General features: G+C 38.8%; 2 protein-coding genes across 4 annotated transcripts in view; one reads left to right on the top strand and one right to left on the bottom strand.

Moving 5' to 3' along the window:
• The window catches only part of SNX25 (sorting nexin 25), a 180726-nt gene extending 159359 nt beyond the window's left edge, over positions 1 to 21367 (top strand). For 2 of the 3 annotated variants that reach the window (XM_037831116.1, XM_037831117.1), the window contains 6 exons: positions 8891 to 9055; positions 10929 to 11046; positions 15599 to 15665; positions 19009 to 19190; positions 19735 to 19835; positions 20752 to 21367. In XM_037831116.1, the coding sequence (XP_037687044.1) occupies positions 8891 to 9055; positions 10929 to 11046; positions 15599 to 15665; positions 19009 to 19190; positions 19735 to 19835; positions 20752 to 20832 (714 nt within the window). In that variant the 3' untranslated portion in view covers positions 20833 to 21367. Of the gene's footprint in view, positions 1 to 8890; positions 9056 to 9555; positions 9604 to 10928; positions 11047 to 15598; positions 15666 to 19008; positions 19191 to 19734; positions 19836 to 20751 lie in introns of those variants that run through there. The other variant, XM_037831118.1, reaches the window with a different exon arrangement.
• Positions 21368 to 22012: 645 nt separating this feature from the next.
• The window catches only part of LOC119530068 (LRP2 binding protein), a 37978-nt gene continuing 32616 nt past the window's right edge, over positions 22013 to 27374 (bottom strand). The window contains exon 8 of the mRNA XM_037831129.1: positions 22013 to 22078. Within this exon, the coding sequence (XP_037687057.1) occupies positions 22013 to 22078 (66 nt within the window). The remainder of the gene's footprint in view (positions 22079 to 27374) is intronic.

Raw genomic sequence — 27374 nt, forward strand, 5'->3', positions numbered from 1 at the left:
CACACAAGAATAACAAAAATAATAATTAGAGTGAAAAAGAGCAATTGAAGTAAAAAAGAACACTGGGTACCTTTGTCTGCTTGTTTCCTTCCCCCATCTTTCCACTCATCCATCCATAAACTAGACGAAGTGGAGTGTGGTCCTTATGGCTCTCCCAATCCCCTTGTCACCCCTCATAAGCTACATTTTTATACAACTGTCTTCGAGATTCATGGGTTCTGGGTTGTAGTTTGATAGTTTCAGGTATCCACCACCAGCTACCCCAATTCTTTAGAACCTAAAAAGGGTTGTCTGAAGTGTGCATAAGAGTGCCCACCAGAGTGACCTCTCGGCTCCTTTTGGAATCTCTCTGCCACTGAAGCTTATTTCATTTCCTTTCACATCCCCCTTTTGGTCAAGAAGATGTTCTCCGTCCCACGATGCCAGGCCCACATTCCTCCCCGGGAGCCACACTCCACGTTGCCAGGGAGATTCACTCCCCTGGGTGTTCGATCCCACGTAGGGGGGAGGGCAGCGACCCCACCCTTCAAGTTGGCCCAGCCAGAGAGACAGGGCCACATCTGAGCAACAAAGAGGCATTCGGGAGGAGGCTCCCAGGCACAACCATAGGGAGGCCCAGCCTCTCCTTTGCAGCAACCATCTTCCCAAGGGTAAAACCTGTGGTAGAGGGCCCAACCCATCAAACCACCAGTCCCCTATGTCTGTGGTCATGTTAGCAACCATGGAGGTGGGGTAGGCGAATACCCCTGCATTCTCCACAGGCTCCTCAAGGGGGCACTACATCTTTTTTTTTTCCCTTGTTTTTTTTTTTTTTTTTTTTTTTAACTTTCCTTTCTTTTTTAAATCAACTGTATGAAAAAAAAGTTAAAAAGAAAACAAACATACAATAAAAGAACATTTCAAAGAGACCATAACAAGGGAGTAAGAAAAAGACAACTAACCTAAGATAACTGCTTAACTTCCAACATGTTCCTACTTTACCCCAAGAAAGTTACATAATATAGCAACATTTCTGTGAACTTGCTCCTACTATATCCATCAGAAATTAACAGACCATAGTCATTCCTGGGCATCCCCAGAACATTAAATAGCTTATCTGTTCTTCTTGGATTATTGTTCCCCCTTCCTTAATTGCTCTCTATTGCTAGTTCCCCTACATTCTACATTATAAGCCATTTGTTTTACATTTTTCAAAGTTCACATTAGTGGTAGCATATAATATTTCTCTTTTTGTGCCTGGCTTATTTCGCTTAGCATTATGTCCTCAAGGTTAATCCATGTTGTCATATGTTTCACGAGATCGTTCCTTCTTACTGCCGCGTAGTATTCCATCGTGTGTATATACCACATTTTATTTATCCACTTATCTGTTGAAGGACATTTGGGTTGTTTCCATCTTTTGGCAATTGTGAATAATGCTGCTATGAACATTGGCGTTCAGATATCTGTTCGTGTCACTGCTTTCCGATCTTCCGGGTATATACCGAGAAGTGCAATCGCTGAATCGAATGGTAACTCTATATCTAGTTTTCTAAGGAACTGCCAGACTGACTTCCAGAGTGGCTGAACCATTATACAGTCCCACCAACAGTGAATAAGAGTTCCAATTTCTCCACATCCCCTCCAGCATTTGTAGTTTCCTGTTTGTTTAATGGCAGCCATTCTAACCGGTGTTAGATGGTATCTCATTGTGGTTTTAATTTGCATCTCTCTAATAGCTAGTGAAGCTGAACATTTTTTCATGTGTTTCTTGGCCATTTGTATTTCCTCTTCAGAGAACTGTCTTTTCATATCTTTTGCCCATTTTATAATTGGGCTGTCTGGACTATTGTCATTGAGTTGTAGGATTTCTTTATATATGCAAGATATCAGTCTTTTGTCAGATACATGGTTTCCAAAAATTTTTTCCCATTGAGTTGGCTGCCTCTTTACCTTTTTGAGAAATTCCTTTGAGGTGCAGAAACTTCTAAGCTTGAGGAGTTCCCATTTATCTATTTTCTCTTTTGTTGCTTGTGCTTTGGGTGTAAAGTCTAGGAAGTGGCCTCCTAATACAAGGTCTTGAAGATGTTTTCCTACATTATCTTCTAGGAGTTTTGTGGTACTTTCTTTTATATTGAGATCTTTGGTCCATTTTGAGTTAATTTTTGTGTAGGGGGTGAGGTAGGGGTCCTCTTTCATTCTTTTGGATATGGATATCCAACTCTCCCAGCCCCATTTGTTGAAAAGACCATTATGGCTCAGTTCGGTGACTTTGGGGGCCTTATCAAAGATCAGTCGGCCATAGATCTGAGGGTCTATCTCTGAATTCTCAATTCGATTCCATTGATCTATATGTCTATCTTTGTGCCAGTACCATGCTGTTTTGGCAACTGTGGCTTTATAATAAGCTTCAAAGTCAGGGAGTGTAAGTCCTCCCACTTCGTTTTTCTTTTTTAGAGTGTCTTTAGCAATTCGAGGCATCTTCCCTTTCCAAATAAATTTGATAACTAGCTTTTCCAAGTCTGCAAAGTAGGTTGTTGGAATTTTGATTGGGATTGCATTGAATCTGTAGATGAGTTTGGGTAGAATTGACATCTTAATGACATTTAGTCTTCCTATCCATGAACATGGAATATTTTTCCATCTTTTAAGGTCCCGTTCTATTTCTTTTAGTAGAGTTATGTAGTTTTCTTTGTATAGGTCTTTTACATCTTTGGTTAAGTTGATTCCTAGGTACTTGATTTTTTTAGTTGCTATTGAAAATGGTATCTTTTTCTTGAGTGTCTCTTCAGTTTGTTCATTTCTAGCATATAGAAACATTACTGACTTATGTGCATTAACCTTGTATCCCGCTACTTTGCCAAATTTGTTTATTAGCTCTAGTAGCTGTATCGTCGATTTCTCAGGGTTTTCTAGATATAAGATCATATCATCTGCAAACAATGACAGTTTTACTTCTTCTTTTCCAATTTGGATGCCTTTTATTTCTTTGTCTTGCCGGATTGCCCTGGCTAGCACTTCCAGCACAATGTTGAATAACAGTGATGACAGCGGGCATCCTTGTCTTGTTCCTGATCTTAGAGGGAAGGCTTTCAGTCTCTCACCATTGAGTACTGTGCTGGCTGTGGGTTTTTCATATATGCTCTTTATCATGTTGAGGAAGTTTCCTTCAATTCCTACCTTTTGAAGTGTTTTTATCAAAAAGGGATGTTGGATTTTGTCAAATGCTTTTTCAGCATCTATTGAGATGATCAATTGATTTTTCCCTTTTGACTTGTTAATGTGTTGTAATACATTGATTGATTTTCTTATGTTGAACCATCCTTGCATGCCTGGAATGAACCCCACTTGGTCATGGTGTATGATTTTTTTAATGTGTCTTTGGATTCGATTTGCAAGTATTTTGTTGAGGATTTTTGCATCTATATTCATTAGGGAGATTGGCTGGTAGTTTTCCTTTTTTGTAACATCTTTGCCTGGTTTTTGTATTAGATTGATGTTAGCTTCATAAAATGAGTTAGGTAGTGTTCCATTTTCTTCAATGTTTTGAAAGAGTTTGAGTAAGATTGGTGTCAGTTCTTTCTGGAAAGTTGGGTAGAATTCCCCTGTGAAGCCATCTGGCCCTGGGCATTTATTTGTGGGAAGATTTTTGATGACTGATTGGATCTCTTTGATTGTGATGGGTTGGTTGAGGTCTTCTGTTTCTTCTCTGGTCAGTCTAGGTTGTTCATATGTTTCCAGGAAATTGTCCATTTCCTCTACATTATCCAGTTTGTTGCCATACAGTTGTTCGTAGTATCCTCTTATAATTTTTTTAATTTCTTCAGGATCTGCAGTTATGTCACCTTTTTCATTCATTATTTTGTTTATATGGGTCTTCTCTCTTTTTGATTTTGTCAGTCTCGCTAGGGGCTTGTCAATCTTGTTGATCTTCTCAAAGAACCAACTTTTGGTGATATTTATCCTCTCTATTGTTTTTTTGTTCTCTATGTCATTTATTTCTGCTTTAATCCTTGTTATTTCTTTTCTTGTACTTGGTTTAGGATTGGTTTGCTGTTCATTTTCTAGCTTCTTCAGTTGATCCATTAGTTCTTTGATTTTGGCTCTTTCTTCCTTTTTAATATATGCATTTAGTGCTATAAATTTCCTCCTTAGCACTGCTTTTGCTGCATCCCATAGGTTTTGGTATGTTGTGTTCTCATTTTCATTCGTCTCTATATATTTAGCAATTTCTCTTGCTATTTCTTCTTTAACCCACTGATTGTTTAGGAGTGTGTTGTTTAACCTCCAGGTATTTGTGAATTTTCTAAGTCTCTGATGGTTATTGACTTCTAATTGTATTCCATTGTGGTCAGAGAATGTGCTTTGAATAATTTCCATCTTTTTAAATTTATTGAGGCTTGTTTTATGTCCCAGCATATGATCTATTCTGGAGAAAGTTCCATGAGCACTAGAAAAGTATGTGTATCCTGGTGATTTGGGATGTAATGTCCTGTATATGTCTGTTAAATCTAATTCATTTATCAGATTGTTTAGGTTTTCAATTTCCTTATTGGTCTTCTGTCTGGTTGATCTATCTGTAGGAGAGAGTGATGTGTTGAAGTCTCCCACAATTATTGTGGAAACATCAATTGCTTCCTTTAGTTTTGCCAGTGTTTCTCTCATGTATTTTGTGGCACCTTGGTTGGGTGCATAGACATTTACAATTGTTATTTCTTCTTGCTGAATTGCCCCTTTTATTAGTACGTAGTGGCCTTCTTTGTCTCTCAAAACATCCCTGCATTTGAAGTCTATTTTATCTGAGATTAATATTGCTACACCTGCTTTCTTTTGGCTGTAGCTTGCATGAAATATTTTTTTCCATCCTTTCACTTTCAGTTTCTTTGTGTCCCTGTGTCTAAGATGAGTCTCTTGTATGCAACATATTGATGGTTCATTTTTTTTGATCCATTCTGCGAATCTATATCTTTTAATTGGGGAGTTTAATCCATTTACATTCAACGTTATAACCGTGAAGGCATTTCTTGAATCAGCCATCTTATCCTTTGGTTTATGTTTGTCATATTTTTCCCCTCTGTCTATTAATATCCTTTATTGTACCCATACCGAATCTCTTTAGTACTGAACCTGTCTCCAAGTCTCTCTGTCCTTTCTTTGTTTCTCTGTCTGTAGGGCTCCCTTGAGTATCTCCAGTAGGGCAGGTCTCTTGTTAGCAAATTCTCTCAGCATTTGTTTGTCTGTGAAAAATTTAAGCTCTCCCTCAAATTTGAAGGAGAGCTTTGCTGGATAAAGTATTCTTGGCTGGAAATTTTTCTCACTCAGAATTTTAAATATATCGTGCCACTGCCTTCTTGCCTCCATGGTGGCTGCTGAGTAGTCACTACTTAGTCTTATGCTGTTTCCTTTGTATGTGGTGAATTGCTTTTCTCTTGCTGCTTTCAGAACTTGCTCCTTCTCTTCTGTGTTTGACAGTGTGATCAGTATATGTCTCGGAGTGGGTTTATTTGGATTTATTCTATTTGGAGTTCGCTGAGCATTTATGATTTGTGTGTTTATGTTGTTTAGAAGATTTGGGAAGTTTTCCCCAACAATTTCTTTGAATACTCTTCCTAGACCTTTACCCTTTTCTTCCCCTTCTGGGACACCAATGAGTCTTATATTTGGACGTTTCAAATTATCTATCGTATCCCTGAGGTCCATTTCGATTTTTTCAAATTTTTTCCCCATTCTTTCTTTTATGCTTTCATTTTCCATTCTGTCATCTTCCAGGTCACTGATTCGTTGTTCAGCTTCCTCTAGTCTTGTACTGTGAGTGTCCAGATTCTTTTTAATTTGATCAACAGTTTCTTTAATTTCCATAAGATCATCCATTTTTTTATTTAGTCTTGCAATGTCTTCTTTATGCTCTTCTAGGGTCTTCTTGATTTCCTTTATCTCCCGTACTGTGGTCTCATTGTTCATCTTTAGTTCTTTGAGGAGCTGCTCTAGGTGTTGTGTCTCTTCTGGTCTTGTGATTTGGGTGCTTGGGCTTGGGTTATCCATATCGTTTGGTTTTTTCATATGCTTTATAATTTTCTGTTGTTTTTGGCCTCGTGGCATTTGCTGAACTTGATAGGGTTCTTTTAGGATTTGTAGACCAATTGAAGTCCTTATCTCTAATTTTTCAGATCTACAGCTTCGTGGAGTACACTTTCTCTAACTAACCAGCAGGTGGCGTCCACGAGCCACCTGTTCTCCACAAGCCAGTTCTCCCCTGCTTAGCCTTTTTGGTGAGTGGGGGAGTGAGTCTTGTGGGGTCCAATTGGTGTACCAAGGTTGCGTGTGTAGTTGGTGTTGCCTGCCCTGTATATGGGGCATGTTTCTGGGCAGTCAGGGAGTGGGGAGTGGCTCTAACAATCAAATCTCCCTGGTGATCCTACAGTTTTAAAGCTGCTGCAATAGTCTAATCCTTCAGTTCAGTCCTGCCACAGTTTGTCTCTGCCACTGACCCACAAGTCCTTGGTATTGGCATATGGCTCCTGAGACTTGCAAGTGGGCCCCTCTTCCAGGCCGTGCACCCCGAGTCCTCTGTTGAGGGATGACTGTGCTATGTCACAGGTGAGTGCCGTCCCCCCAGGGCAGTTCTGGGCTGCTGGGCTGTGTAGGGAGGCTCCCAGTCTGCTGAAATGATGGCTGAATGGGGCTTTGTTAATTCACACTGCTCTACCTTCCCAACTCTGGGACAGTCAGCTGAGGTTGCAGGGAAGGCTAATGTCCACGCCCAGTTTTGTGGTGTGTGCCTGTTATTTGAAGCACTTCCGTCACACTGGGTTGTCTGGGGCAGTTCTGGGCTGTGGGGCTGTCGATGGGCAGGAGTGTCTCCTGTCCACCAGGATGATGGCTGTGAGCGGACACCCCCCTTTTCTTGGGAAGTTGTGGTGTTTAGTGAATTTTCTCAGCCACTGGATTATTGCGTTTTGTCTCAGAGCTCTCCTAGTTCTGCTCTTGACTTGACCTGCCCAAATAGCAAGTCTTTGAAGCTTTCTGTATTGGGCTTCTTAGAGTAATTGTTTTAGAAAAAGAAAAAAGGATTAAAAAAAAAACAAAAAAAAAAAAACGGGCCCTCCTCAGAGATCTAATGGGTTATTGAAATGCTAAGAGACAAAGCAACCAGGGCCATTAAGGAAAGGTCCACAGGGCAGAGAGATCAGCTTTTCTTCAGGATTTGCATATGCGCCTCAGGGCCCTTCCCCTTTCTATGTTCACCAGGACTCCAAAAATCCTCCGCTTTTATTTTGGAGTTTTTCGTGTTGTTTTTTTTCTATGCCTGTCTCCTCTCTGCTGGGCTGGCTGCTCTCAGATTCTCTGGTGTCTGGTCTCAGTCTATCTATGGTTGGAGTTTGAATCAGTAGAATGTGTTTCCGATAAGGGCTGCCACTGCAGTTCTCCCTTCTCCTTCCCAGAGCTGACAGCCCCTCCTCCCCCGGGACTGAGCCTGGCAGGGAGGGGCGCGGGTCCCCTGGCCGCAAAAACTTACAGATTTCGCTGATCTCAGCAGTTCCACGTTTTCATGAGTGTTGTATGAAGTATGCCCAAAGTCAGATTGCTCTGTGGTGTCCAGTCCACGCAGTTCTTGGCTTTCTACCTACTTTCCTGGAGGAGTAACTAAAACATACAGCTCACCAGTCTGCCATCTTGCCCCGCCTCTCCTGCAACGATTTTTAAATTGTTCAAACACAAATAAGGGGATGCTCAGTTGACTTTCATAGGCAGTGCCCCCCTGAGATGTAAGCTGTATGCAAAGTAAGAAGTTTTTGTTATACTGAGCAGGAATTCTGCACACTGGAGTGAGTTCTGTCACCTGCACGATATCTCCCATGAGCAGAGTGATGAGGGCACTATCAGTTAACCTGTGGAAGATTGTTTGCCATTTAGATCACTGAGAATTGATGTTGTGAATTTTATTTCAGGGGTAAAGGGAAATGTTTGTTTTTTTAATTCAATTTTATTGAGATATATTCACATACCATGCAGTCATACAAAGTGTACAATCAGTTGTTCACAGTACCATTATATAGTTGTGTGTTCATCACCAAAATTAATTTTTGAACATTTTCATTACCATACACACAAAAATAATAAGAATAAAAATTAAAGTGAAAAAGAACAATTAAAATAAAAAAGAACACCGAGTGCCTTTTTTTTGTTTTGTTTTGTTTTGCCCCTGTTTTTCTACTCATCCATCTATACACTGGACAAAGGGGAGTGTGGTCCACATGGCTTTCCCAGTCACATTGTTACCCCTCATAAGCTACATTTTTATACCATTGTCTTCAAGATTCAAGGGTTCTGGGTTGTAGTTTGATAGTTTCAGGTATTTACTGCTAGCTATTCCAATTCATTAGAACCTAAAAAGGGTTATCTGTATTATGTGTAAGAGTGCCCACCAGAGTGACCTCTCGGCTCCTTTTGGAATCTCTGAGCCACTGAAACTTATTTCATTTCATTTCTCATCCCCCTTTTGGTCAAGAAGATGTTTTCCATTCATGATGCCAGGACTAGATTCCTCCCCAGGAGTCATACTGCACGTTGCCAGGAAGGTTTATACCCCTGGGTGTCTGATCCCACGTAGCGGGGAGGGCAGTGATTTCACCTGCCAAGTTGGCTTAGCTAGAGAGAGAGGGCCACATCTGAGCAATAAAGAGGCATTTGGGAGGAGGCTCTTAGGCACAATTATAGGGAGGCCAGCCTCTCCTTTGCAGTAACCGTCTTCCCAAAGGCGGCAAGTAAAGGGAAATGGTTTTAACATCAGAATTACGACGAGAGAACATTCCCACATAGTCAAATCTACCTTGTTTGCCTTTATTGTCATAGTTCCCAGCAGCCCAGATATGTTCTTAGATAGCAGTAGTTAATCCTCTTTCTTCCACAGAATCTGCTTTCAGATGAAAGACTGTGTCAGAGTGAAGCACTTTATGCCTTTTTGAGCCCTTCTCCTGACTACCTCAAGGTTATTGATGTGCAGGGGAAAAAATCCACTTTCTCATTAGCCTCGTTTTTGGAAAGACTTCCTCGTGACTTCTTCTCCCACCAGGAGGTGAGCAGTCTACAGTTCGTGCCATTTTTATAGCGTTTTTAAGTAGATGTCTTTCTGAAGGCTGTTTGAAGTAATAGATATTTGTTGAAAGCATGCTACTAATGGGGAGGAAAGCAAATACATCTGTTTTCAGCCGCTTGTTGCCATCATATTTTGAGACACTTGTTTATCCTCACAAGCCCTTTGGAAGAGATTAGATAAAGAAAAAGATGAATAGCAAGGTGGGTACATGAAATGTGGATGGGGAGTCCTATAGGATCCCCTCTACAAAAGGTAGAGTCCGTAGGGGTAGGGAAGCAGAGGGAGGGAGGTCATTGCAGAGGAGTAGGAGCTACTGTTGAAGGTCCAGGGAGAGGAGGTGAGTTTGTGGAACAGTCAGTAGGTCATTAGACCAGAGGGTAGGGTTTATGTATTGGTCTCTTCTCATGGAAGAGGAGGCAAAGGGTAGAAGAGCAAGGGCAAGATGATGCCAAGATGAGGAGTTCAGACTTTCTTCTTAGGAAATGGAGACTCATGGAATATTTTGAAGCAAGACATTTCTGGCAGTGGTGAGTATGACTGCAGATATTTGTGATCTTATATTCTGGGCTCAGACTTGCCTCCAGAGTAGGCTCTTGATTCATTTTAGGCTATTGAAGCCCTCGTTTGGCTTTCTAGAAAATTGCACAAGAACAGCTCTGAAATCTGGCATCTCCATGGTCCATTCCCAAGTACTGTCCTCACATTATTCTTCGAGATTGGTTTAATGAGTAAGGGCAGAAGGAACTGAAGATGAAACGGAGCATCTTACTTTACTGCATCCTGAGCTGGGAGGAGAAACTGTGTAGACCATGAGCAGACACATAGCTATGTTCAGGTCTACACGTAAACCCACCTCCCTCTCAAGCTTTCATCCATCACTTTCCTTCATGGCCATACATGCAATATCTGCCTGTACTTGGCTAGCTTACCTCCATTACTTCCCATTTATTCTTGAACGCTGGGAATTTATGACTCAGTCACTCTGCTGAAAACACGCTGAATTCAGACCACACCTTCCTCAACCGCTTTGAAGCATTTGATGTTATTGGACATCTGTGAAGTTGCGGATTCTTGGAGAGCTCCTCTTGCCTCAGTGACTTCAACTCTATCCTTTGCTCACCCAATGTATATATCTCCCAAAGTCCTGTCTTTAGCCCTTTTTTGGCCCCAGAACGTCAGCTTTTACCTTTATACAAACATTAGAATGACCTTTGTCAGCTGTTCTTCCACTGCCTGTTGTTTGTACCCTATGACAGCTCTTCATCTTGCCTTGGACAAACAGCTTCTTGTATTTTTGTCACTCTCCCCAGATAACTATGGGCCACTAAAAGTCTGTGTCCTCGTCACACTCATTAGCCCTAGCCTGGTGCCTGGCATATAATTAGTTTTGAATTGAAACTTGCTGATATGCAGATCGGGAAATGAGACTAGCTGAAGAAGAGAATGAAAGCTTGAATCAAAGCTTTAAAAATAGCTTTACTTTGAAATGCAGGAGTTTAAAAGACTGACTTTAAAATTACAAGTTTAAAAGCCTTACTTTTTAAACTCAAAATGGTTAGGAAATAATTTTTGCCTATTAATTCACTGATTATTAATACAGTGACTGAGCTTTTTTAAATTGCTCATTTTAAACTTTGAATCTTCAGGCTTTTGAATCAGGCTTTCCCTGAGGTTAGGCGCATTTCACGTCCTTATTGAAAATGGATAGATTTCTGCATGTACAAGAGTTGAAGGATTATGTAAGGCTAAAATATGAGCAAACAGTTTGGAATTTGCAGTGGAAGAAGGAGGACAACTCTACCAATATTCTGGAATAAGTGATCTGCTTACTCTGACTTTGCTGTTCCCCCAGGAGGAGACTGAAGAGGACAGTGACCTGTCAGATTATGGTGATGATGTGGATGGGAAAAAAGACGCCTTGGCCGAACCATGTTTCATGTTGATTGGGGAGATTTTTGAACTTCGAGGAAGTAAGTGATATACACACACATTTAATATCTCTTTATTTCTGAAATGAAGTAGACATGTATTCATATTCATGCAGTCATTCATTCAACAGATATTTTTTTAGGGCCAGCCAGATACTGTGCTGGGTACTGACCATATAGCCTTCAAACAAATCTTGTCTCTGTAACCATGGAGCTTAGTTAGGGTCCTGATTTACTCAGTACCATTTTGACTCACCTTCTGTGTACAGAAATACACTTGGAATTTCTTATTAGGTGACTCAACACAGCCTCTTTGCTCTATCACTAAAAGTTATACAAGAATGACTTTTTATCATAGTAGAATCTTGTCATTAAAGGTGAGGTTTTGATGCTCTTATGATGGTCTTATGACCAGGAATGTAGGAGTGCCTCAACCTTACTTTGCAGCCACTTTTCTTCCCCTAGAGCAGCAGTTCTTAATGAGGGGATGGGGAAAGAAAGTATTTTTTCCCAGGGACCTTTGGTGATGTCTGAAGACATTTTCAGTTATCAACAACAGTATGTGGGAGAGGTTACTATTGGCATCTAGTGAGTAGAGGCCAGGGATGCTCCTGAACTCCTTACAGTGCACAGGACGGCCCCTCACACAAAGATTTATCCTACTCAAAATGTCAGTAGTGAAGCCCACTTATAATTGTGCCTAGGAGCCCTCCCCAGAGAGCCTCTTTGTTGCTCAGATGTGGCCCCCCCTCTCTCTAAGCTCACTCGGCAGTTGAACTCACTACCCTCCCCACTACGTGGGACGTGACTCCCAGGTGTGTGAATCCCCCTGGCAATGTGGGAAATGACTCCTGGAGATAAGCTTGCACCCAGAACTGTGGGACTAAGAGGATCTTCTTGACCAAAAGGGAGAAGAGAGATAAAGCAAAGTAGAATTCCAGTGGCTGAGAGATTACAAATGGAGTCGAGATCACTCTGGAGGGTATTCCTATGAGCTATATACCTATCACCTTTTAGACTTTAGTGTGTTGGAATGGCTAGAGGGAAATACCTGAAACTGTTGAACTGCAACCCAGTAGCTTTGATTCTTGAAGACGATTGAATAACTATATAGATTGCATAGTGTGACTGTGTAACTAAAAACCTTGTGGCTCGCACTCCCTTTATGGAGTGTATGGACAGATGAGTGGAAAAATGGGGACAAAAATTAAATGAAGAATAGGGTGGGATGGAGGGGATGGAAAGATTCAGGTGTTCTTTTTTGCTTTTATTTTTATTTTGGAGTAAGGAAAACGTTCAAAAATTGATTCTGGTGATGAAGCACACCTGTATGATGGTGCTGTGAATAACTGATTGTACACTGTGGAAGACTGTAGGGTGTGTGAATATATCTCAATTAAACTGTGTTTTAAAAAAACTAAATGAACAATGGGGGAGAAGGGGAATGGGATGTTTTGGTATTCTTTTTTCTTTTAATTTTCATTTTATTTTTTGGAGTAATGAAAATGTTCAAAGTTTGTGGCAATGAAAGCATAACTATATGATGAAACTGTGAACAACTGATTGTACACTTTGAATGACTGTATGTTATGTGATTATATCTCAATAAAATTGCATTTAAAAAAAAAATAATCAACTCAAAAAAAAAAAAATGTCAGTAGTGCAGAGGTTGGGAAATCCTACTCTAGAGGTACTTAGAAGGAACAATAGTAAAATGGGAAATCACGATACCATTTTGCTAAGAGCTGCACAAGTACCAGACTCCCCCAACCCCCCGCCCCCAAAGCAGAATTTGGTGAAAGGTAGAATTAGGGTACATGGCTTAGTCTTGAATCCAGAATAGGACTTACTACTCTTTGCCCATACCTTCTATGGCTCCCCAAAGTTTTGAATCACGAGATCAGTGTGCTCGGTCACACCCAGATCCTCAGCACTAGCTAGAAATATGGCAGAGGCCAAAGGCACACCCAGCTACCTCAAGGAGGAAGCAAATGAGAAGAGCAAGAGTTTTCAAGGCACAGTAATGTCATGTGCCAATAAAATGTGGCCCTGTGACTGTCCTGGGTCCACTCAGGTTAACATCTTTTCCCTTGGTGCAAAGAGGGTGGGCTGAGAGTTGGTCCTATGTCGGAAATGGGGCTATATGAAGCATCCCTTTTCATTTCTCTTTCCAGTTATGCCTGCTAAAGAATTATGTCAAAGATGAAAGAATTTAACTGAAAGAATTTTAAGTGTTTACTCATTGACCATGTCTTATGTGACTTTAAATCCTTTGTATCCACTACCAGGCCTATCCATAGTAGATAATCAATAAAATCCCTGCCTGGGTGGACTGATGAGTGAATGGGCGAGAAAATTTTAAGTGCAGAAATTAATTCTCTTTGCTCACTGGACTTTTTAATCCCATAAGCCAAAGCTAAGAGAATATATATTATCAATCAACACATTTTTGGAGATGTATTTTATATACAGCACTGTAGGGGGAACAAAAATAGGTCAGCTGTAGATTTTGCCTGCAGTGAATTTACAGTATAAGGGGTCTAGAAATGGAATTTACATTCAGCAATAGACAAAATTAAATTCTAAACCGTAGGCAAAGATTTACAAAGAAGGATATTCATTTTAGCATAATTTCAATGGTGCAAAGTTGTAATTGAGCTAAAGTTCAGAAATAGAGGATAGTTATTTTTAAAATACCCATGTGATAGAATATTAACCACATATTAAAAAATCTTTTCAGAATAGCCTTTTCATATTTTAGGCACTTTAAGCTATATATTGATGTGTAACTTGAGTCAGTATAGACAGAAAAACTTAGTACTCTACCCAAAATCTGAATATGGTGTTTGTGTCAGAGTTGATCGGGGAGGGAGTAGGGCTCAAAATCTTGTCTCTGCAGCATGCACTTCCTCCATCGTATACCCACCAAAAGCATATTTGGTTTGCTAGTGACATTTCAGATGGGAATAAATGGAACATCATTTATAATGAGTTGTGATACATTTGCCATCAGCAAAATCCTCATGCTGCTGCAGCTGCCTCTATCACTTTGAACAAATGAGTTCTTGGAAGGGATGATGGACCATCTAGAGGCAAGGGGCTACAGAAGGGCAGGAATAGAGTAAGGGGAGGTGATAGAGAATTTGTGACAAAATCCATATTTTGTTCTTGCTCTAGTTCACTAAACAAAAAGGGACCAAACAGTACATCTTTTTTTATAATAGTCACTCAGCTGCCTTCCTAGACTTGCACACTCCCTCAGCCCCCTGGGTATGAGCTACCTCCCTCCTGCCCTAGAAAGGCAGAGTGAAGTTATCATCACTGACAGACATGCCACCCTGTGCCTGCCGGCCAGCTTAAAATAAACACATCCACGTGCTGGCTGCATGCGGCTGAATTCCATCACAAATTTTAAGGCATTTTTGAGGCATGATTCTGACTCTAAGACTTGACTTTTACTTGAAAGATTAATAATAATTTAACTGGACATTTATATCCATTTTAAAAATTAGAAATGACTTTAAAATGTTTTAAATTCTAGGATCATATCCATGTTTGCTGATTTTTGTTTGTGCAGCTGCCCTTGTATAGAGGCATTTGTGAATTTGTTCCTTTTAGGTTTTCTTACTGAGTTCAGGAGTCTTGAACTCTTGGCTTCATTGTACCAAGTCTGAATTTCTCATTTCCTCATGTGTCAGCAGCCAAACATTTCAGTGAATGGAGGTGACTATATAAATGTAAAATTTGGTTTAGATTCCGACTTGTGAGCCTAAAACATCCTCACATCATTTCTTTGCCTTCTTTGGTTATGTTCATATTCAGTACCTTTAAAAATGTGCCTCTTAATAAAAGTTTGGATCTGTAGAACCCTTCATAAGGCTTTTTCACACGCAATATTGACAAGACCTTCAGAGCAAAAAAAGCAAATGTTACTGCCATCCTTTACCAGATGAGGAAATTGAGACTCAGAAGAGGAAATTTATGTCCAACCGCTATAGAAACTGGTTCAGGAGATACAGAAGTCACATCTGACTTAAGATCCTAGACCTTTGCATTTCACCTTTCTTTCCCCAAAGGCATGAAACATTTAAAAGTATGCGATGATATACAAACTACTATTCAAGTGGAAACTGGTAGCCTCATCAATCCATTAATATTTCAGAATATTTGTCAGTATTTGACGACAGAGGTTTCTCATTCAGAGCAGAGTGTGTTAGAAAATTGGGTTCAATAAACCAGACAGAAATCTAAACTAGGAATTGCACTGTCTGCTAGTGGAAAATAGACATGTTGTCAGTATTCCAGGGACATATGAAGTAAACTGTTATTTCCAGTTGTGCGCTCAGCCATTGTTTATGCATTGAAAAGCTGTAAAAACACTTCGGTTTCATCTTATCTGTTGCTAAATAGAAAATGAAGGTTTAGTCAGAAGAGTTTTGCTGGGCAGAGGTTTGCTAACCTAGACCCAAATTCTGAAGATATCATAGACCCGACTTGTTGAGTTAAATGGATAAAATTTCTGCCTTGTACAGCTATGAAAATGTCTTAATTGTGATATCCTCTGATAATACGTTTCCTCTGATTTGTATTTCAGTGTTTAAATGGGTGAGAAGAACATTAATTGCTCTTGTACAGGTCACTTTTGGAAGAACCATCAACAAGTGAGTTGCATGAAATGAACATTTGAATTTGTGCCCTACACTTTACCTTAGTCGTCATGTTACTTGATGAAATAGTAACTAGTGCTCCTTCTGACTGAAGGTATTTTCTTTTCTCTTGATTTTCTTTCTGATATGATTCTAAGATTGAATAGGGAAGCAGATTTCTGAAAGAATTTCTCTCACAGGATTCGCAGTGAAGTAGATGATAAAAGCTTAAGCTGGTTCTGGCATTCTGGCTGACCAGTGTCAGAAGATTCTGTTCTGTAAAGTTCTCTTTTGAACCTGATGACCGGTTTGTTTATCTTGGATATAGTGCTTTCATGACACTTTATGGGAAAAGGAGGAGGAATCTACAGCCAGTCTATGGCTTAGACTCTAAGCCATAATGAAAGTGGGATGAGCGTAACATAGCAGGTATTTATTAGAAGGGAAATGCAAGCCATATGTTATAGTTTTAGAGTTGGGATAGAATTAAAAGGGTTTATTCCTCTTGTTAGTTAATATCTGAATATCCATCAGAAGCGTGCATGTGTGTCTGTATCTGTGTGTCTATTATATAACATTACCGTAAGCCGTATATATTCTGCACTATATATATATTACTCATATACATAAAAGTATGTATAATTACATATATGTAGACACATCTTTCACAGACCAGTCTAGAGTTGTTCCTAAAAAGTCACTGATTTATAAAAGCCCAGTGGGTCTGTTATTGAGAACTCAAAATTAATATTGTTTCTGACAAATATTAGAATTTTTTGTAACTGCAAAACCATGCAGTTAATAGAAGTCAAAGAGAATTATTTAGATAGGTTCATAGAGGGTCAGACCTAAAAGGGGTCTTAGAAATTAGTCTAATTCCTCATTTTGCAGGTGAGGAAACAGAATGAAAGAGGTCAAGTAATTTGCCTAAGGTCACAGGGCGGGTCAGTGAAGGAGGGAGTCAGGGCTCCAACCCACCCCCTGGCATGGCACCTGCTTTCCAAGCCATGCCTTCTGTTGTCTCTGGACTGAAATTTGAAACGATTATCAGGATCTTTTAAATAGTAACTCTATACTTAGTATTTCAAATGATAAACATTACAGCTTTCTGCAAGGTAAAAATGTGCGTCATCTACTAGAAATAAGAAAAAAAAGTCATGTTTTAGAAACAGCAGCAAAAGGTTTAAAATATGATCAGATTTTTCCAAGTGAAAGATTAATTTAGTTGTTGAAAAGATCTACAAGGTTAATATAGTTTTGTTACATGAATTTTATAAATTCTTATAGGAAGCATAATAAAGAACATTTGCTATTCTTTTTAATAATTTGAAAATAGAATGTAATTCCTTTGTGGTTATAAATAAAAGTTTTATTTATTTATAACTTGTTTATTTCCAAGATTAAAAAAAGGTTTTAGTTGCCCTTCAGAGGCTTGTTTAGTTGACTTAGTATCACAGGCTTTGTTTCTAGTCAGAAAAAATGGCATGTTTAACGTATTGTTTTCTTGTAAGACAAAAACCTCTTAACTTATTGATAGGTCTTGGATAAAGGAATTTCCAAGATGGCCTTAATTTTCTCAGTGTTCCAGACTTGCTCATTTTTTTTCCTTTTCATTTTCTGCAAATCATGTGTGCTTTCTTTGCTCCTGTTTATGATACCGGCTCTTAATTACAAAAGAAGCAGCTGCAGTTTGAGTGGTGAATATGTTTGGCAGTTATTTTCATGGGCCTGAAGGAGAGGCTTCCTGTAGAGAATTTTCAGGCTTTTCATTTCAGTGGGCCTTTTGTCAGGTAGAAAATTATGGATCACCTGGCCCTTTGCTATTTTTGCCTTTAGCAGATGATGACACATCATAAAATTAAGCAGCGGTACAGTGTGTACCTCCTGCCTTATACCAACTATAATTTCACATACCAGAATTGCCTTAAAAGCTTCTTACAGGTTTAGGCTAATATAAAGTCAGACCTAAACTGATAGAAAATACTTGGGTTATGGCCTTTGTAAGAGTCACGTAGTTACTTTTATTTTGTCATTTGAAATTTTCTTACTTCATTTCTTCACATAGTTCCAATGACCAACCCAAAGCAAGACTACAGAAAGAAAACAAAATGTCGGCATTTTATATAGATTTTTCTTAGGAAGGCAAGCTGACAGGCTGTCTTTTAAAGCAGAAGTCCCATTAAATTAATGAAACACTTTTATTTGGTCTCGATTTGAAATGTACCATTCTAAGCAATATAGGGAAGTATCTTAGGAAACATGGTAGTTAGAAACAGAATTAACATAGTTTTGACTTAGGACCATTTAGACATTTATTCAGTAGCAACTGATTACTCTGTGCAAAGTACTATGCTTGAAACATGTATTTCACATTCTATTTCTGAAAACCATACATGATCTCTTTAAAAATCTGGGAAGTCAGATTCTTAAAGGGCTTTTTGTTTAATTATCATTCATGAATTGATTTTGAGAATCAGGTCTTTCTGGCCTTAATAGTCTGAAATGATTCCTTTTCCCTTTTCAACAGACTTCCTCCTCACAATTTCACAACCACTCATGGCTCTTAGAACTTGGGCTCTTGGAACTGGCTCTTGACCCCTGACAGCAGAAGTCCTGTAACTGGTTAAAATTTGACTAACAGCTAATGAAATAGGGATTGCGTGGAAGACCCGGGTTACCAGATAAAAGCTCAACTTTTATCTTGTGCTTAACTGTCAAAGTCAGGGATCTTTACAATCTTATGTATGCGTGGAAATTTGCAGTTTGTTAGATAGCCTAGACAGCAGTGTATCTTCTCAAAGTCCTTCATGTTTTTGGTGAAAGAGGGGTTCTTTTTTTCCTTTCCTCCTGAGCTCGTGAGATGTCCCCCACGGGGTCAGAGTATTCACCTCTCATTTGCTGTAGCAGTCCTAAGAGACAGCTAGTGAAAAGGCTTGGTTCTCCTCCAGGACTTGAGGAGTTCAGGAAGGTTTACCAGACCACTTTTAATAGTGGTTACATAGATTTATGTTTTCAGTTTATATCACCTCCATGGAGAAATTAGTGTATTAAGTTCTCTGCACAGTTAGTGGCAAGCTTCAAGCCAGTCAGTCAGTCTCCTTCCTACAGGTTGCAGGTACTGCACAACAAACATTTGGAGAAGTCATTGCCAGTGAAAATGGTGAGCTTCGGGAAAGAATGGTTATTCCATAAAACCAAAATTAAAAGGAACTTGCAGAGCCAGAATTTAAAAATCCAATTCCTAGTTTTATTCATCAAACATCAAGCTGTATCTTAACCTACCCATTGATAAATGCCTTTTGATAATAGAGTATAAAATTTTTAAGAACTCATTCAAGAAATATTTTTCTCTTAAAAGACAAATCCGGGACACACTGAACTGGATTTTCAGTGATCAAATGTTGGTTTACTACATCAATGTTTTCCGGGATGCTTTCTGGCCAAATGGGAAATTGGCACCACCAACCACAATCAGAAGTGAAGAGCAAAGTCAGGAAGCAAAACAGAGAGCACAGCAAAAGTTACTTGAAAACATTCCAGGTGAGGCCTGGGTTTTTGTCCTGAAAAGCAGCAAGTATAGAGATAAAAGGGATTATTAACCCATTATGGTGTTGTTGTTTTTTTTTTTTTTTTAATATCTCTCAGGTTGAACATTTTTATAAGGAAAAAGAAATCACAACTTTTTAACTTTTTCTTTTTGCTGTTTCTTGTCCCTTGCTAAGAAATTAAGCTGAGAATCTTAGTAAGAACAGTACTGGTTATGTAACATTTTCTTTGACCAGAAAAATGTTCTAGAACAGATAATAAATTTTGTGCTTTAGAAATCTTGCTAAATTAAACTGTTTTGAGAACTTAATTAATTAGTTAGCAGTATATTAAAATTGTAGTTTGTGTAAATGCCTCTGTTAAAAAATTCTAAATGCATTCATTTTCTCTTTAAACATTTGAACCATTCAAGTTTCTCATGCCTGAGTGCCTTTATTGTGTATTTATCATGTCACATCTTTTTCACTGAATAGCTGTGCATTATGTGTATCTATGCACTTTATCATTAGCAGCGTAGAATATAAATTTAATTTTTCAGATACACTTCAGAGCCTTGTTGGACAACAAAATGCCCGCCATGGTATAATAAAAATATTCAATGCACTGCAAGAAACAAGAGCCAATAAACATCTGTTGTATGTGAGTAAAATTGAATGAAGCCTTCTAGAGGATTGCTTGTATCTTAGATTTTATATTTCTGTTCACATTTTGGGATAAATTTTAATCCTTTATATTTTCAATCACTCATCACTTTTAACACTGAACCCAGTTTCTCTGGGTTTTTTGGTTGTTTGCTTGTTTTGGTTTTGTTTTGTTTGTTCTTTGTTTTTTGTTTTTAACAAATAATAAAAAAGATAATAAAAAGAAAACTAAAGTATCATACAATACACTGTAATAGTAGGTTCAGACACCACCATCACTACCAAGAATCCCATATCCCTCCAGTATATCCCCCTCTCATACACATTTAGCTTTGGTATATTGCCTTTGTTACATTTAATGGAACCGTATTACAATGTTACTGTTGACCACAGGCTCCAGTTGGCTTTGATTATGTATTTTTTCCCCATACCTTCCCCTTTTCATCACTCTGCATGATTGACATTCATTTGTTCTCCCACATGCAAGATTGTTTTGGTTTAAAAAAAAAAAAAAAAAAGTAACCCCAATGGATCCAATATTCTCAGTCTCTCATGCTAGTTATTTCTCTTGACTTTGATTCAACATTTCTGCATGACTACTTGATTTTCTAATTTCAGCAAAGCAAACTGTTTCCCAGTCATCTTCTGATTATAGTAGGCAATATAAAATATTGTTGATGGTTTGATAATGGTTAACAGACCATGACATAAATCAATCTGGTACTAAGTTAATTGATAATATTAATTCAATTAGAAATAGAAATTGTTAGAAATTGCTTGAGAGTCACTTGTTCATTGAGAATATTCTCAGACCTAAATTAGGCTTTTCTCTGAGATGTAGATATTTGTTTTAAATAAAGCCATGGGGAAAAAACACATTTTTCTACTTTTTTTCTTTCACTTTCTCGGTTCAGGTGCTGATGGAACTGCTGCTAATTGAACTATGTCCTGAGCTGAGAACTCATTTAGATCACCTTAAAGCTGGCCAAGTTTGAGACTGCACAAATAAACCACCAGAGAAATGTCTGTGTAATAATAGACATGAAACATTTTCCTCTTTTCCACAGAGGGCCTGACTGAGAATTATAGTGATTTTTATTTTAGTTACCTCCCTCTAATTTTATGTAAAGTAAGCAAAATTGGGTGGGGGGAGGGAGGGAACTTGATGCTATAGTGGGCAACAGGAAAAAACCTCCTGTTAATTGTTGATTTTTATTTAAATAGTAATATATAAATACTTTAAAGTTCAGGATACTGAAATACAAATGTTAATATGTGACAAGAACCTAGGAAATATTTTAAATATTTATGAACATAGTTTTGTTTTAAAAAGAAGAACTATGAAAATTGTACAGTGAATTTCCTCACTGAGGATTCTGAACATTCCTGTTTTCTTTCGTGTGTATTGATGAATGTTGTTGTGCAGTGCTTTGTGTAAAACTATTGTGAAAATTTTATTGTCTTTATTTTTACCAAAGATTTCCCATAGTTTGAATCATTTGAAGCAATAAAATATAAAAATGAGTCACAGAGCTCTGTGCTGATTAGGATGACTTATTTTCTATATTCCTAAGGGTCTGAGAGGGGAAAGTGTTTAGTCATCACTGCATAATCAGTGGTGAAACCCAGGAAAGTGACGTGTCTATGGCTCAACTATCAATAACAAAACAAAATCTATACCTAGATCTCACCTAATGCTCCTGAGTTTTAAATAAATTTTTATTTTAATTATTTTTCAGTCACTTAAAATTTTAAACATTAAAATTTATCATAAACTAAGGGTTAGAGAAATGTAAAGAATTAAACTTCCAAATGATGTTTTTATAAATTTGAAGCCTTTATACTTCTGAAGTTATTAAAGCTAAAACTTCACTAAGTCTTTTGAGACACTGTATTTTAGAAAGGAAAAATATACTTGCTTTATGGAATGTTTTTCAGTATTTGGTGTGGTCTAAGAAGTGGATCTTTCAGGATTCTTCCAGGAATTTGATCCCATGGCTGAGGTTCAAGTTGTAAAACTTACAGCATGCAAATTGAAGAATGAAGGTAACATGTCATCAGTAGAATTTCCAGGATGTAACTGAGGATGCAGAAAATAACCAGACACAGCTACTTTAAAAATACACACATTGGCTGGTGTTAGGATTGATGATCTTTGTTGAAATGCACTGTGGTCTAAATTCTTTGACGGATAAGTAAAGAGTGGAGTTCATCTGCCAATGCAGGATTCAGACGACAAGCCTTAAAATCAAAGAGAAAAGAATCCATGTTTTAGATACACGTTGAATTGTTGGGTTTTCTTTCTTTTTTTCTTTCTTTCGTTCTTTCTACCTTCCTTTCTTTTTAGGAACAGTAAAGTACAATGAATTTCAAGAAAACTTCTTAATTAAGAAATATTTCTGTTCTGACTTCCTAATAAAAATAAGGTAAATTCAAATTTAGCCTAGGAATTTGAGTGTAGATCATACTCAAAATAACCAATCTATTATCATGTGAAAGAAATAAAATTTTAGTGCCAAGAACAAAAAGAATTTCCCAACTGATGATAACATTCTATGTTATGAATTATTAAAATAAGAAAAATGGAAAGATTTACATTTGGCCTCTAACTTGTTATGATCTCATTTTGGGAATAGCAGCATTTATATATCTATATATCTATATATTTTGGCTTTTATAAAGGGGGTTTATTTGGTTACAAAGTTACAGTCTTAAGGCCCAAAATGATCTCATCTATATTTTTAAATATATAGTTAGTTTATATATTTAACCCTTATTGACCAAAGTAAATAGGAGTAAGGTGCATAATTTCATAGAATCTCAAGAATTTGGAAGAGACATCAGAGGTTATCTCATCTAAACCCCACTCCATGCAGAAATTTTCCCTTCAGTATCCATGACAGTTGGTTGCTAGGTATCTGCTTAGTTGCTTAGTGGCAGGAAGTCACCACCTTATAGGGAAAGGTCTGTTTTTGTTTGTAACAGAAGATTCTTTCTTATATTAAGCTGAAATTTCCCTCCATATAATTTAGAATCATTGAAGAGTCCTAGGAGAACATAGAATGCTGGTCTTATAGAAACACTAGGAGGCAAGTAGTGTGCAAAGTCACCAGCCTGATAGTGGCAGAGCAAGACCAGCTCTGCATACTTTAGGTCCAGTGTCTGCCCACTATCTTACTACCTTACCTTTTCACATAACACACTGCCATTGGCTCTCATCCACCCCACCTCCCCATAATTCCTTTCTGTAGGTCAGTCTTTCAGTCTAGTGAAGGCCACTATCAGGACCCTCTCATGTTCTTCTTCTCTGAATGAAACATCCTCAGTTTCTCCTAGCGTGCCTCATATAACATAGGTTTCAGACTCTTCACTGGTTTACCACTTCTAAATTTTCTCCATTTTATCAGAATCTCCCTTAAAATATAGTGGCCAAAATTCAGTGCAGTATTCAAGATATAGTCTTATCAGTGCAGAATAATGGGGCTATTATTTCCCATTTCACAGAATAATAGTTCTAAGATTGTATTCTGTTTGTTTGTTTTTGCTGTTTTATTCAGGGTGAACATATGCCACATTTCAGAATATTTTTTAACACAAAGTTTTCTATGCTTATTTTTATTTAGAAGGATACTAAAGATAATGTAGAACTTGAAATCGACTTCGTTTGGAAGTCAGTGTAATACAGAAACCATTTAGGAAAAAAAATAGTTTAACAATAATTATCCATATTAATAGAAGTAAGGGTAAATCCTTCATAGGTAGTTATATTTGGTTGTGTGCTATGTTCCTATATTTATGTTAATGTGAATTTGATGCTTTGGAAATTTTAATTTCAAGCAAAATATATTAATTCTGTGGTTTCTAAACTTGCCTGCACATTGAAATTTACCCTGAGGAGCTTCAATAAATAAGCATGTGTCCCATTCCCACTGATCATGATATAATTGTTCTGAAATAAGGCCTGGGCTCTGGAATTTTTAAAAGATCCCAAGTCATCAAGTTGGTGGTGTAAAACATTCACTTGAGTATATCCTCTCAGAGACAGCTAAATAAAAGTGCAGAGTCAACTCTCTTGGAACTCTTGAGGACAATCAAAACTGGAAAATGATTCAATGAATGCTAAATTGGAAAAAAAAAAATGTTTGAAGATGATGGGGCAAATTTACTGGTCTGGGTGCCTTCAATAAACTTAGAGCCACATGGTTTATTCAGCTCACAGAAACAGCTACCTGACCTGGGTACTTCCTACCACAGTCACTCATCACAGACCACCCATGGCAGTGGTTAGCAAAAGAAGGCTGCAATGAAGGAAAAGAGGGACAAAAAAGATATGAGGTGTACAAGAAACAAAGACAAAATGGCTGAAGTCTCCAGCCTTATCAATAATTAAATCAAATGTAAATGGGTTAAAATCTCCATTCAAAAGACACAGATTAACAGAATGGATAAAAAAGCATGATCCAACTATATATTTTTATTTATGAGAGACTCACCTTAGACCCAAAGACACAAATAGGTTGAAAGTGAAAGGCTGGGAAAAACTATTCCATGCAAACAGTAACCAAAAAGGAAGCTAAGGTGGCATTAAATAGACATTAACTAAAAAAATCTTACAAGAGACAAAGAAGGACACTATATATTAATAAAAAGGTCAATCCATCAAGAAGATACAACAAGTATAAACGTATCTCCACCTAGTCACAGAGCCCCAATATGCATGGGGCAAACATTGAAAAAACTGAAGGGAGAAATAGACACTTCAATAAATGTTGGAGAGGGGGGAGATCAAAGATGGCAGCATAGAGAGAAATGGAAGTCAAGTAGTCCCCCTGGAACAACTGAAAAAGCCAGAAACAACTAGTAAATAAGCCGGAATAACTGCGGAGGGACAAACGTGACCGTCCACTCATCATACACCAACCTGAATTGGGAGGATGCCCGAGATCACAGCATAAAATCTAAGTAAAAACTGTGGATCTGGACCTCTGGAAGATGGCAGTTAGGAGAGACAGGGCAAAAACACACCTCCGTGAAAAATACTAGATAAAGGCCAGAGGGTCACCCACAACACCAGTTTCGGCGATGCACCAGCTGGACAGGGTCTGCTGGATCCGCAGGGACTGTGCACTTGGTGAGGCTGGGAGTCTGTGTCCCAGGCGAGTGAGTGAGCCCGCTGAATGTCTGGCAGCCACACTGCAGTGTGGGAAAGCCATGGGTTGGCATTTGGAGTTGGACTAGTTCTTTTTAAAAGCCCAAAAGTGGCTGCGGATATGGCGGCGAGGACTGCACAGGGAAGCGCGGCAGGAACAGTGTCGCCGCAACCTGTGGGTAAGCCTCAGTATCTGGCACGGATGATAGCCTTTCGTGCACCCGCTGCTAATTGTCTCAGAGCGAAGCAGGCAGGGGTTAGCCCAAAGGGGAGAGAAACCATGCCCCTTGCAGCCATCTTTCCGGCAGGCTGGGAACGCTCCTACCCAGCACCGGCACCAGAGCCAGAGCCCAGAGCTGTGCCAGGAAACCCAGTGCGACGGGAAGTGTTTCCAGCAACACATGCACATGCTACAGTGTCTGGCATGGACAGTGGCTTTTGGCACACCTGCAGCTGGTTGTCCCAGAGCGGGGAGGGTGGAGCAGTGTGAAAGGGGGGAGATTGGCCTGCCCCATTCAGCCATCCTTTCATCAGGCTGGGAATGCCCCTACACAGCCTGGCGGCCCAGAACTTCCCTTGAGGGACTGTGCGCGCTTGTGATGTAGCACAGCCTTCCCTCGGCAGAGGCCCCAGAAGGGCATGGCTGGGAAGAGGGACCCACTCAGAAATCCCAGGGACCATACGCCAATACCAAGGACTTGTGGGTCAGCGGCAGAGACGGTCTGTGGCGAGACCGAACTGAAGGTTTAGACTCTTGGAACAGCCTTAAATCTCCAGGAACACTGGGAAGTTTGATTGTTAAAGCCGCCCTCGCTCCCTAACCACTCAGACACACACCCCACATTCAGGGAGGACAGCACCAACTACACACACAAAACTGGTGCACCAATTGGACCCCACAAGAATCAGACCCCCACACACCACAAAGACAAAGTTGGGGAGAACTGGCTTGAGGGGAATAGGTGGCTCTCAGATGCCACCTGCTGGTTAGTTAGAGAAAGTGTACGCCACCAAGCTGTAGATCTGACAAATGAGAGACTGGTGTCTGAATAATCCTTCATATCCTAAAAGAACCCTATCAAGTAAAGCAAATGCCAAGAGGACAAAAACAACAGAAAATTTTAAAGCATATGGAAAAAACAGATGATACAGATAAACCAGACCTAAACACCCAAATCAAAATATTAGAGGAGACGCAATACTTGGAGCAATTAATCAAAGAACTAAAGACAAACAATGAGACCATGGCACAGGATATAAAGGACATGAAAAAGAGCATGGCACAGGATATAAAAGACAGGAAGAAGAGCCTAGAAGAGCATAAAGAAGAAATTGCAAGAGTAAATTAAAAAAATAGATGATCTTATGGAAATAAAAGAAACTGTCGAACAAATTAAAAAGATTCTGGATACTCATAGTACAAGACTAGAGGAAGGTGAACAATGAATCAGTGACCTGGAATACAACAAAACGGTAAATAAAAGAACAAAAGAAAGAATGGGGGAAAAAATAAAAAAAATCAAAATGGACCTCAGGGATATGATAGATAAAATAAAACATCCAAATATAAGACTCATTGGTGTTTCAGAAGGGGAAGAGAAGGGTAAAGGTCTAGAAAGAGTATTCAAAGAAATTGTTGGGGAAAACTTCCCAAACCTTCTACACAATATAAATACACAAAGCATAAATGCCCAGCGAACTCCAAGTGGAATAAATCCACTCCAAGACATATTCTGATCAGACTGTCAAATATGGAAGAGAAGGAGCAAGTTCTGAAAGCAGCAAGAGAAAAGCAATTCACCACATACAAAGGAAACAACATAAGACTAAGTAGTAACCACTCAGTGGCCACCATGGAGGCTAGAAGTCAGTGGCATGACATATTTAAAACTCTGAGAGAGAAAAATTTCCAACCAAGAATACTTTATCCAGCAAAGCTCTCCTTCAAATTTGAGGGAGAGCTTAAAGTTTTCACAGACAAACAAATGCTGAGAGATTTTGCTAATAAAAGACGTGTCCTGCTTGAGATACTAAAGGGAGCCCTACCAACAGAGAAACAAAGAAAGCAGAGAGAGAGATGGAGAAAGGTTCTGTAGTATTAGATGAAGATGCATTTTTAAGCCATATAGTGACCACTGAATGTAAGTTTGGCTTTATTATCATCATAGTCATCTTAAGACACAACCCTATATTAAATTATTTTTAATTCTGTATTTCAGAGAGAAATGGACATTGCAGAATGGTGACATTATGAAGGAGAAAACATACTTGGTATCACATCCTATTCTATGCTATCATTTCTTTCACTCTATATCAAATGGGTAACTCAGGTTTACAGTATGGCATTCTTTCTGAAACACTAGAAGTCAGAAGATGAAGATACTTGCC

This window comes from Choloepus didactylus, chromosome 3, assembly GCF_015220235.1.
Source record: "Choloepus didactylus isolate mChoDid1 chromosome 3, mChoDid1.pri, whole genome shotgun sequence".
Lineage (NCBI taxonomy): Eukaryota > Metazoa > Chordata > Mammalia > Pilosa > Megalonychidae > Choloepus > Choloepus didactylus.